Source organism: Choloepus didactylus, chromosome 1 (assembly GCF_015220235.1).
Source record: "Choloepus didactylus isolate mChoDid1 chromosome 1, mChoDid1.pri, whole genome shotgun sequence".
Taxonomy (NCBI): Eukaryota; Metazoa; Chordata; class Mammalia; order Pilosa; family Megalonychidae; genus Choloepus; species Choloepus didactylus.
In genome coordinates this window covers 234,576,829-234,590,064 of record NC_051307.1, presented here as the reverse complement: position 1 = coordinate 234,590,064, position 13,236 = coordinate 234,576,829, and the positions used below count along the sequence as shown (strand labels likewise).

The window sequence follows — 13,236 nt, the reverse complement described above, 5'->3', positions numbered from 1 at the left end:
TGTCCTGATACAGAGAATGACTTAGATGTCATAAAATATGAGCAGAGCTAAAAATAGTGTGGAAGTGGCCAGCAGGGAGGGAGGTTATGGAAGGGGGGGCAGGGAGGAAAGATTCTGCTATCTCTTCCAAATAGATATATGCAATCACTTTTCTCCTAAGCCTTAAGGGAATATGCCACAAATAATGCTATAAATATAACAACTTCAGAAAGGAACTCTCATTGAGAGGTGGCTGCCCAAGGGGAATCCTTGGGTATCCTTCCTAAGGACCCTGCAACCTATTCTTCCGGGGCTTGCAGATAATGTGCTTCCTTTCCGAGAACAAACAACAATGAACTCTTCTCTAGCCAGTCAATGAACATATATGTGACACTTTTAAATTCACGAGGAAAGCACAAGAGCGTCAGGGAGGAAACTGGCAATCACGGCCCATCAACCTTTACTCCTGACCTGGTTCTTCCTGTAGTCTTGCTGCGAGTGTCTCAGGACCCTGTAACAGAGCCGGCAGATATGTCTGAAGGGAGCGTGCCGCTGGTCCCCGAGCTCCTCCAGCCGGAGCATGGGGCCGTCTCCGCAATCTGTGAATGGAGCCTGTAACAACTTGAAGATCTGTGTGTGAAAATGAAGAGTAAAAGCTGCCATCACCTAATGTTCTAAAGTAAGCAATACAACCTCTGGAAGTGTTGAAACCTCAAGGGTGGCTGGACTAAATAATCTTGAAAGTCTCTCTCAATCTTAACTCATCAATAAACCGGAAAGGTATGTTCAATCAACAGCATTGGGTATCCACGGAATGCAGTCTACCTGGACCTGGCTGGTCCTAAAATACTTGGCAGTGAAGCATTCAGAGCAGTAGTTAAGAGCACAGACACTAGAATCAGAAGGTTGGAGGGTGAAATCACACAGCTCTATTACTCCTAGCCATATAGATCATGGCCAAGATCAACTTCAGTTCTGCAATCAGTAAAATGAAAGGATAGCACCTAGTTCACGAGGATGTTGTAAGGATGACAGCAGATTATAAACATGGGTTGCATAAGTATAGTGCTTGACACAAGTGCTCAATGAATTGTTTGGCCCCTCAAAGAATAGCTACTGTGGAAATGGCATGAGCATTAAGCCAGGGGTGTAATTTGGGAGTCATCACATGAACAGTCATGTAATTTATTCTTGAACTTGAAATCCTTGTGGAAACATGATGCAATGTGAATAAATTTTATCTATCATAGACTGACAGGAGAAACGATTCTCATATCCCAAGCTCTTATAGAGAATTGTGGCTCCTGTAACTAATAAGTTTCCCTTTTAGTTTTGGGGGCAGGAATTTTCAAGCCAAGCATGAGGCTCCATCTTCAATAGTTTTGGAGAACTGTGGTATGCATTCATTTCTGTGCACTTAGTCTATCTAGCCTGGATTTGTTATTTTCCTGTCTCTAATTTATCTTTGCACCAGTTTATCTGAATTTATTCCAAGTATTTTCTGTAAACCACTTGGTCTTAATGGGAAGATTTTGTGGTGATTTACAGGGACCTTGTAAGAACCTATATAGGCCTTCTGAGGTTATCAAATATCCCAAGTCTCCCAAATATATGAGAGGACACAGTTCACATAATATTATTTTTGAGGAAAATAAAGTTGTCATAACTGAACTCTTCTTGGAGTCCCTAACAGGTAGACTCACACATGGTTGATATTCAACAAGTGTATTTGTTAAAAGTCAATTGAATAAGCCAACTGAGAATCATCTTTATCTCTCTATAAGAATAGTGACCCCACTGATTCCTTACAAAGCCAACTCTCCAAACTGTCACATCTCACCCACCTGCTTGAGAATATTCTGTTCTCTCATCAGCTTTTGCCGTTCTCTGTTGGGCTTGGAGAAGACCACTTCAAGCACATCTTGACCAGAGTTAGTTCCACCAGTAACAAAGTAAACTAAGTCTTCCAGGAGTTTGGTTACAGACCTTAAGAGGAAATAGTCCATTAGAGATGGAAGTGTTCAATGTTCAAAAGGCTAGAAACTTCAGCCTGAACCAGTTAAAAGGGAGTGAACCCATTCTTCCCAATTTCCTCAAAATTGGCAACAAAGGCCAATTCCCCAAATGAGTGAAATACAGACTTAATACACATAATTATCCAGAAAAGGATTATCAGCTTCACAAATTATAAACCATCAATTTTTATCTCAGAGTAAACTCAACCATTGATACTTAGTATCATGTATTTCCAGAGACAGAGACAGAGGGATTTTTACCACTTTAGAGAGTTTCAAAAAAGTGAATGCAACAGTTAAGTATTTCTCGAAAACCACAAATTGAAGCCGTGTGCAAGGGATTTAAATACACACTGGGTGAGGACGACTGTATCTGGGTTCCGGTGGGAAGTCCCTACCTTCTTTCATTCTGCGTGATGGTGCCCTTCTCCAGCTTGCCAGCTATGGAGCCCAGCACCTTACTGGCATCATTGGCAAAGTCCAGGTCCCGAACCTCAGCAGGAGACACTGGAACTATGGCAAACGCTTCCTTATCCTCCTTCACGGGCGAGGTGCCAATCTGAAATTCAAGATGCCCTTTGTAGGACGGTCTCTTGGATTGGGAAGGCAGGACATTAATCAAACTCTATATGTGCAGCCTGTTGGGTAGTTCAAAGCATGAGACTGTCTTGCAGTTAAAATCAACCAGACATAGAAAAAATGTGGGAGGATGTACTCCCAATTGTTCACATTCATTACGTCTCGAGATAGGTGTGGTGGGGAATGGGCAAGTAGGAAAGGGGCAAGACTATCATTTTACAGCTTATGTACTTCCATATTGCTTTAATTTGTTACAGGGAGCAGGCAAGACTCTTGTAATTGAAAAACATGTTTATAAATTATGGAGAGAAAAAGCAAATATGGCAAATGGCAATTATTGATTCTAAGTGTAAAGTATAAGGTAGACACTGTTCCATTCTTTCAACTTTTCTATATAATTGAAAATGTTCATAAAAGTAGAAAAATATTTTCCAACAACCCTCAACACTACCAACAACAAAAAAGTCATGTGACAGTACATTGCATTTTTTAAAAACAAAAACCCTGTGAGTGTCTGTCTGTGTTCTATAAGCCTCGAGAAGGTGGGGACGGAGAGGTGAGTTTTAGACACAGTAAAGGGGTGGAGAGAACGTTCAAGAAATAAAAATGTGCATTTAAATACATAGAGAAATAAAGAAACAATAAAGAGTGTGGAAAATCAACTAGAGATTTGATGTACCCCAGGACACAAGCAAAACATTCCCCTCCAGCCAAAATCATCCTTCAGACAGACATGAAATCTGGACAACTGCTCAGCCTTTAGGGCAGAAGCTATGGAATAAAACAGAAAGTTCTGGCTATTTCAAAAGCCTTGAACTTGCTTCATCCAGGTCTCTCGGAATAAATTCTTTCATTGCATTCAAGTTTGGCTTTAACCACACTCTTGCCAAAGTAAGCAAACTTCACAGCCCCCTCCTCCCCCATCTGTCTTAATGAAGCCCCTTCATTAGCGAGCCTGAGAGCAAAGGAGACGGCCAAGTTCCAGAGCTTACTTTCAACATCACGGGTTTTTCTTCTTCCTTGTCTATGGGGATATTTGTGCTGTGAACCCAGGTATTAGTGCACAGGTGTCTGAGACGGACATAGGAGTTCCTAAAGAGGGGAAAAGGAGTTTTAAGAACAGGAATATTCAGAGTATCTCTAAATAAAGGGATACTAAAATGGTTTTCTGCTATATACACTGGCCAATAGAAGCTCAGGAGCAAATAGTATTGCTCCAAGTCACGTTCTGATGTATTTACAATAAAAAATCATTCACAATGATCCTAATGTTATTGTGCTATGTGACTCAATATCTCAGTACAAATTCAGCATGAGATAAAGCAACAAGAAGTACTTATTGGGTATGTATTAGTGCTTGCTACCAGAGAAGATAAAGCAACAATTAAAGTTTTCATATGGATCAAAGCATAAAATAAAATAAAAAAATTCCTAGAAGAAAGTATGTATAAATATTCTAATAATCTTGTGGTAGGGAAAGCCTTTGAAACATAAAACACAAGATCTCTAAATTTAAAAATAAAGGATGGATAAATCTTATTAAATAATATAAAGTTTTTATCTTTTGTACACACACAAAAAAACAAAGTTGAAAGAATAATCACAACTTTGGAAAAGAAATGAGTGAGACATAGCATAAAAAAGGCTACTAATCCATATATAAAAAGAACCCTTACAAATCAGTAAAAAAAACATGAATACTGAAATACAAAATGGGACAAGGACATGAACCAGCAATTAAAGAAATAAAAATGGTCAATAAACATGGAAGTATAGAGTCTACCTCCTTGTATATGATTTATATTTATATATCATTTTATACTGTCATATTACAAAGATTTTAAAGATTAATAAAACCCAAGTGTTGACAAGAGCTTAGGGAAATGAGGTCTCTTCTGCACTGTATGTGAGTGTAAAAACAGGTAAAACTCTAGAACATGGCAAAGCATGTAAAATTTATCTATCTTTTGATCTAGTAATCACGTTTTTTAGATTTTTTCCCCCCTAAAAGATGACAAGTTGTAAAATGTGTCACAAAGATGTTCAACAAAGCATTAGTTATAATAGTGAAAAACTGTAAACAACCCAATGTCCCAGTAAGGGATTAGTTAATTAAATTACAGTGCATAAAATAGAATACTACAATGCTATTTAAAATGATGACAATCTATATTCATTCATATGGAAATATGTCTAGAACATATTGTTCAGTGAAAAAATAAAGATAAAAATGATAGCTTATGATCCCATTTTTGATAAATTATATAGGTCATCTTTATGTCCAGAGACCTGTCTGAAACTACACAAACCAAAATGATAACAGTAGCTATCTCTGAGTGGTTGAATTTTATGTGACTTTTACTTGGGTCTTTGTTCTCCATAGGGTTTTTAAACGTGTTTTTGTTACTTCTGCTGTTGTTTCTTTTTATAGTAACTACATATCATTTTTACAATGTTTTTCAATTTGGCTTTTCTTCTTAAAGAAGTAGCGGAAATAAATGACAGTGCTTGCACTTAAGGAGCCAACAATACCACTGGTGAGACAAGAGGAACACAAGCCAGGCAATAGTAAATAACAGTAAATGCACATAATAAAGCACTAAATTGGGCAGTAATCAAGTTAAGTACTACAGTGCTTTTAGAAGAGGAGATCAAGGAGGCCTCAGAGAGCCACTGAAGTTTCCTATTACAGGAACTTTAAAGTCTGGTGGGACTAGGGCAGACAGAGAGCAGGGAAGTCATTCCCACTGAGAGGAAATGGGAAGAGTGGCATTCCACATCCATGGGAAAGGGAGAGGGAGACAAATCAAACCAGGAACATCTCTTCTGCAGATCCTCTGCCTTCCTTTGCAATGTACTTCCTTACATTGCAAGTAAGACCAAGAGAGAGCAACCAGAGATATTTACATTGAGTAACATGAATATAAATTAAACAACATAAACAGGATATCTGACAAAGAGATTTGCACTCTTCCTTCCAAGTAACTTGGATTGATTTCCTTATTTTCAAAGTTTAATCGAAGCTTGGAGGTTTGCTTTAAATTGGGTGATTACATTCTCTAGAGTTCTATACCAAATTTCATTTAAGCTAAAAAGGGCATTCTATCAATTCATCTGATGTCCCATTCCCAATCTTAACTCAAAAGTCATAATGTCAGGACAATTACAAAAGAGCCACACAGGATGCCCTCCCAATGTACATTCAAGGCATCTAATTGCATATACGGCAATTTTATTGTCTTGTTTAGAGATCCAGGATTTGGCATTATTCCTTTCACTCTGGCTTGAAGGATTCTTTTAATCAGTGACTATCACCAAAATTCCATTGCTGCTCTCATTTCGTGGATGTTTGTGTATCTACTCCTAGACTTTTTGATCTTCAGACTAGCAAAACTTAGCACAATGAGTATACTAGCCCCAGGATCTTTTTTTCTTTTTTAATGACTTCACAGAATCAATGAATAAGAGGCCCTTTTAGTCTCTGACTGAGTTTGGTAGCTGTGCCAGTCTGAATGTATTGTGTCCCCCAAATGCCATTATCTTTGATGTAATCTTGTTTCAGCAGACATTATCAGTTTTGATTAGATTTCCTTGAGCGTTTCTTTGGAGATGTGCCCCACCCAGCTGTTGGTGATGACTCTTATTGGATAGTTCCATGGAGGCACGGCCCCACCCATTTAGGGTGGGCCTTGATCAGTGGAGCCATATAAATGAGCTGAAGGGCAGAGGGAACTCAGTGCAGCTGTGAGTGACATTTTGAAGAGGAACTACAGCCAAGAGGGACACTCTGAAGAAAGCACAAGAGCTGCAGATGAGAGACAGTTTGAAGACAGCCGTTGAAAGCAGACTCTTGCTCCAGAGAAGCTGAGAGAGGACAATACCCCAAGTGCAACTAAGAGTGACATTTTTGAGGAACTGCAGCCTAGAGAGGAATGTCCTGGGAGAAAGCCATTTTGAACCCAGAACTTTGGAGCAGACACTAGCCATGTACCTTCCCAGCTAACAGAGGTTTTCCGGACACCACTGGCCATCCTCCAGTGAAGGTACCTGGTTGCTGATGTGTTACCTTGGACACTTTATGACCTTAAGACTGTAACTGTGCAACCAAATAAACCCCCTTTTATAAAAGCCAATCCATCTCTGGTGTTTTGCATTCTGGCAGCATTAGCAAACTAAAACAGTAGCCAAAGGCAAACTTGGATAAAATTTTAAAAACTAAGACCAAGTCTAAGATCATAAGGAAACACACTGGTAGACTACACCAGGTACTTTTGCCAGGGTGAACTCCAGGCTTCCCTTGCTCATGAGTTTAGAAACATTCTCCCTACAGACTATTGCCCAAAAGGAAAATCCACCAAAAAAGAAACTAATAAATGGAAGAGATATAGAAGCATGGGGCTCCAAGCAAACATTACCAATCAGCCAGCTGACCCAGAAGCTTTAGCTTCCCTTTCCCATTGGGATCATGGGGATCTCCAACCTGTCACCAAGAAGTTAGGATTTAAGGACTGATTATGATGATTATTGAATCATTATATAGATATTCCTTTTTACTTTCTGGTATATTAGAGCAGACAGAGGGAAATACCTGAAACCTGAATTGTAATCCAGCTGCCTGGATCTCTGATAACAATTGTATAGGCTTTATCTTGTGCCCATGTGGTTGTAAAAACCTTGTGACTAACCTTCACTTGTACCCATTTAATCCAGTTTTTCTACTTTACAGTCTTAAAATCACTAAAGACAGCCCCTAATGTTTATTAATGAAGGGTCTTGGGTCAGCGCTGAACAAACCCACCCCAAGTCCAAAGTCATCTTGATAACCGATACCGGATCTAACCAAAATGGGCCCGCCTGACATGCACAGTAGCTTAGACTTAAATCTACAACCACCTATGCCTCATTATAATACTAAAAATCATGCCCATCATATTAAGGCCGCCATTTTCTTATGTACATTCTGTGACTAATCATGTAATCAATCTGCGCATGCTCAAGAATTACATCACCTCTAATCACATCATCTAGAGACATTGTGCCCATTATCCTAAAACCTGCCCATCCTCTGATGCTATAAAACTATCAGAATTTCTGCTGTTCAGGGAGACAGATTTTGGATTGACAGGGCATCCGTTCTCCTGCTTCGCGCCTAGCAATAAAACGCTTTCTCTCTTCGAAACCCCAGTGTCTCAGGAACTAGTCATCTGAGTGCATTGGGCAAAAGAATCCACCTCCTTGGTCCGGTAACAAACCTGCTGAGAAATGTGCCCAAGCAGCATCTCATTCTATCTTCGCCAAGAGAATGTTGCATCGGAAGAAGTTTCACAGCAATGTGATATATTAAATCATATGGTCTGTTCTTTTCTATCCTTAACAAACAGCAACAATTATCATATAACATATGTCATTCCCCTGCCTTCCAACAATGTAAGAAAAAATACATTAAAAATTTGTCCAATATAGAGGGAACAACACATAGAAAATCACTTAAATTGAACTGCAATTGGGTTCTACAGACCTGAACCTACCTAAGAAATAAGTAGGCAGTCAACTAGAAAGGAAGCTTTTAAAACACAATCTAATTCCCCATACTTAAATGTAAGACCTATGGCTATTAAGCTCTTAGAAGAAAACACAGGCATAAATCTTAACGTCCTTGGATTAGGCAAGTGGTTTTCTCAGATTTGAAGCAAAAGTACAAGTAACAAAAGAAAAAACAGACACACTGGACTCCAACAAAATTAAAAACATTTGTGCTTCAAACGATACCACCCAGAAAGTGAGAAGACAATTCACGGAATGGGAGAATATATTTGCAAATCATATATCTGACATGGGACTTATACCTAGAATATAAGAACTCTCACAACTCAATAACAGACAGACAAATAACTCAATTAAAAAACTTGCAAAGGATCTGAATAGACGTTTCTCTAAAGATATGCAATAGCCAATAAGCACATGAAAAGATGCTCTTCATCATTAGCAATCAGAGAAATGCAAATCAAAACCACAATATGTAAAATAAGCCAGACATAAAAGACAGACACTGTATGATTTCTTATATGATATAATTAGAATATATAAATTTATTGAGATAGGAAGTAGATTACAGGTTCCTGGGCAGGGAGAATGGGGTAATGGGGATTTAATGCTTAAAGGTTTCTGTTTGGGGTGATGGAAACGTTTTGGTAATGGATGGTGGTGATGGCAGCACAACAATGTAACTATAATTAACAACACAATTATATACTTGTAAGTGGTTAAAATGCAAACTTTTATGTTGTATTTATGTTACAATAAAAATTAATAAACATCAATAACAACAGAGATATTACTTCACACTCACTAAAATAACTATTATTTTTTTATTTTTTTTTTATTTTTTATTTTTTATTTTTATTTTTTAGTTATCTTCACACTCACTAAAATAACTATTATTTTTTTAGTTATCTTAGGTTAGTTGTCTTTTTCTTACTCCCTTGTTATGGTCTCTTTGAAATGTTCTTTTATTGTATGTTCTTTTATTGTATGTTTATTGTATGTTCTTTTATTGTATGTTTTTTTTCCCAGTTGATTGAAAAAAGTTAAAAAAAAAAAAAAAACAAGGAAAAAAATATGTAGTGCCCCCTTGAGGAGCCTGTGGAGAATGCAGGGGTATTGGTCTACCCCACCTCGATGGTTGCTAACATGACCACAGACATAGGGGACTGGTGGTTTGATGGACTGAGCCCTCTACCATAGGTTTTACCCTTGGGAAGACGGTTGCTGCAAAGGAGAGGCTAGGCCTCCCTATAATTGTGCTTAAGAGCCTCCTCCCGAATGCCTCTTTGTTGCTCAGATGTGGCCCTCTCTCTCTAGCTAAGCCAACTTGAGAGGTGAAATCACTGCCCTCCCCACTACATGGGATCAGACACCCAGGGGAGTGAATCTCCCTGGCAACGTGGAATATGACTTCCGGGGAGGAATGTAGACCCGGCATTGTGGGACGGAGAACATCTTCTTGACCAAAAGGGGGATGTGAAAGGAAATGAAATAAGCTTCAGTGGCAGAGAGATTCCAAAAGGAGCCGAGAGGTCACTCTGGTGGGCACTCTTACGCACAATTTAGACAACTCTTTTTAGGTTCTAAAGAAGTGGGGTAGCTGGTGGTGGATACCTGAAACTATCAAACTACAACCCAGAACCCATGAATCTCAAAGACAATTGTATAAAAATGTAGCTTATGAGGGGTGACAATGGGATTGGGAAAGCCATAAGGACCACACTCCACTTTGTCTAGTTTATGGATGGATGAGTAGAAAAATAGGGGAAGGAAACAAACAAACAAACAGACAAAGGTACCCAGTGTTCTTTTTTACTTCAATTGCTCTTTTGCACTTTAATTATTATTCTAGTTATTTGTGTGTGTGTGCTAATGAAGGTGTCAGGGATTGATTTAGGTGATGAATGTATAACTACGTAATGGTACTGTGAACAATCGAATGTACGATTTGTTTTGTATGACTGCGTGGTATGTGAATATATCTCAATAAAATGAAGATAAAAAAAAAGGAAATTAAATGTTGAGGATATGGAAAAATTGGATCCCTCATGCACCGCTGTTGGGATTGTAACATATGTAGCCACTTTAGAAAACAGTCTGGTAATTCCTCAAAAGGTTAAGCATTGAGTTACCATATGACCGAGAAATTATAAACCTACGTACATACCTGAGAAAGATAAAAAACATGTCCACTTAAAAATGTGTACATGAATGTTCACAGCAGAATTATTCACAATAGCAAAAAAAAAAAAAAAAAAAAACAGAAACAACCCAAATATCTATCAACTAATGGTTGGCAAAAGAAAACGGGGACTATCCATAAAATGGAATATAATTTAGCCATAAAAGTAATGAACTACTGATACATGTGAAAGCACAGATGAACCTTGAAAACATTATCTTAAATGGAATAAGCCAGTCACAAAAGACCACATATTGTCATTCCATTCATATGAATTGACCAGAACAAGCAAATCCATAGAGTCAGCAAGTAGATTAGTAGCCTGACTTGGGTTGGGGGTGGACTGGGAAGAAATGAAGGGTGACTGCTAAAGGGTACAGGGTTTCTTTGGGGGATGATGAAGATGTTCTAAAATTGACTGTGATGGTTATACAACTTAATCTACTAAAAAAAAATACTGAATTGTACATTTAAATAGGCGAATTGTATAGTATATGAAATATATTTCAATAAATGTGTTATTGAAAAAAAAAATCTAAATCAGGGGTTCCAAACCTCAAGTATGCACACATTGGGAATTTGCAGGGAAAGCATTTCTAGCTTTCATCAGATTCTGAAGGGGTTGATGATCCAACAGCATTTTATAGCCAGTGCTCATTTTACTGAAAGGCAATGAAAGGCCTTCTTGTAGTGCAAGGTTTTCTCCTAGGTGGGAAATGCCTTACATTTGTCACTCTTAAAAGGATAGGAATAAAAAAAAAAAACAGAGAGAATAGGAATAGTACCCACCACAACACAAGATTTTCCTCATTCTCTAACAGCACTCAAGCTGCAATGATCAGTTCCAAAGCCTGATGCAAGTTGAGCAGGTAAGTGGCAATGATACATATGAACAATGAAACCTCACGGAAATACTCAGTGACAAGGGCCTTGTGTAAAATCCACAAACACGAGTAAGGTTTCCACTAGCCAGAGCTGGACTGAAGAGTTAGAAGAATTGCCCAAACAACCTACCTGTCGTCAATATTTAAAATTATAAACTCTGTGGTGAGTTGATTAAACTCTCTGACTCTCAGCTTCCTTAAAAATAAAGAGGTAGATGATACTGATTTCATAAGGATTTTGGTGAAAATTAAATTAAATTATATGACAGATGTAAAGTACCTAGCACTGTGCCTGGCACATAATCAGCACCCAGTGAATAGCCATTATTAATATTCCTGTTGATTTTGTTGTAAAGAATGAGCTTTTGCACCCTTTAGGGTCCAGGTATTCCACCCCCCACTTCCCACCTGCCCCCGCCAAAAAAAAAGAAAGCTAAGAGTTCAATTTAACAAAGTAATTAAAAGAAGACTGTTCTAACTTCTCCACAATTTTAATAAAACTTACTATGCACACAGATTTCAGAATTCCATTTTCTGCCATTTCTTTTCAATTGTTTATTTAATTGACCAGAAGTATGTTCTCAAGTTTAGGGAAGGAAGAGGTAAGTAAAAGATACTAGAAATATTAAGCTGCTTGAGCTTAAAGTTCTGCTTGTTTACCTAGATGGAGCACTTCTTATCCAAGTGTTGAGAACTTTCCATTAATGAGCCATTAAACAATCAGACATTGTTCCACTGGACAGCCAGTCCCAATCCTTTGCCAAAACTTTCACAGAAGTTTAAAGAACAGGCGATGATGATTTAGATTCCAAGAAACCCAGGCAGGCCACATATACTAGCCCCAACTCCCTTGGGATAAGCAATTTTTTAAACCTACCTTGGGACCAGGCTATCGCCTCCACGGAGAGTGGTGGGGTCCAGCTCAAAAATAGAGGAGATGTCATTTCCTTCAGGCACGGAGACCAGGGAGTACACCATCTTTTCTTGGGCATTTCGCAACCTACTTCGAGACGCGTCCTGATCAGGGTCCACCTGAGGGGGACAAGTTAATTGAGTAAAGGATACCGCGTGCCAAACCCTTCACGCACTAAAATCACTCCACAATCCACAGGAGCAGAGAAGAAACTATAGCGAAGGTCAGCAATTGGCAGGAAAAGCACCCCAGTTTCAGAGCAGTCATAAAAGATGACAACAGGCCACCGGAGCCAAGAGTATTTACGCTCTACCGCCTTGTGTTGCAATAAAAGTGATAGTCTAGACAACTGGGGGTTGTAATAATCGTTTCCACGGGAAGAGAGCTGCAGGTGATAAAGAATTTAGCATAGCTATGTCATTTGCAGTAGTCAAGGGAGAGGGGGAGCACTGTGAGAAAATTTATCCTGTGGATTTGGTGAAGGGTAGTTGTGTTCATCTGTAGTGCTGACTGCTAAGAGACATCATACAGCTCCTTCCCAGGAGAAAATACAGAAATAAGTGAACCTGAAGCCTAGTGTTCAAAGCAGCAATCCCAGGGTGGCTGAGAAAAATATCTGAGGAGTCAGACTAACCCTGGAAAAATCTCTGTAATTAATCAAGGAGGGACTCTCATGACAACTCGGGAAAACAGACCTCTCCTGCTACATTAGGAATTTGGCTTAGACTGAAGACAATCTCTGAGAGGGAAGACTGATGAACAACGATGAAAATGTTCCTGAAAAATGTAGAAACATTCTAGGGAAGTATTTTCCAACAGTTCCAAAGTCCATCTGTCTAAGGGGATTTAAACAGCATGCTGAGACTAGCACCCGGTCTGACTTTCTCAGCCCTGTAACTCCACTTGGGATTATTTTTAATATGTAAAATCCTTGCAACATGACAACATCCACCTGCATCAACTGGGAAAGCCACATTTTCTTTGTTATTAACTTGCTTTTCTTAGGCTGAGGCACTCACTGCCTCCTTTCCAAGAGAGGAAGAACTCACCAGGAAGACAAAGGATAAAGGAGATAAAGGAAATCAAACCAAATAGTAAAGGAGAGAGTGTGGGAGGATATCTATGAGTGCAGACAATAGT

The 13,236-nt window shown here is 38.8% G+C and overlaps 1 protein-coding gene across 7 annotated transcripts in view; it reads right to left on the bottom strand.

Annotated features, from left to right (window-relative positions):
* The window catches only part of ITPR1 (inositol 1,4,5-trisphosphate receptor type 1), a 352,707-nt gene that overhangs the window by 184,426 nt on the left and 155,045 nt on the right, over positions 1-13,236 (bottom strand). For all 7 annotated transcript variants that reach the window (XM_037800676.1, XM_037800678.1, XM_037800680.1 and 4 more), the window contains 5 exons: positions 12,061-12,215; positions 3,566-3,665; positions 2,393-2,553; positions 1,824-1,965; positions 451-609 (listed from right to left, as the gene is read on the bottom strand). In XM_037800676.1, coding sequence (XP_037656604.1) covers positions 451-609; positions 1,824-1,965; positions 2,393-2,553; positions 3,566-3,665; positions 12,061-12,215 — 717 coding nt within the window. The remainder of the gene's footprint in view (positions 1-450; positions 610-1,823; positions 1,966-2,392; positions 2,554-3,565; positions 3,666-12,060; positions 12,216-13,236) is intronic.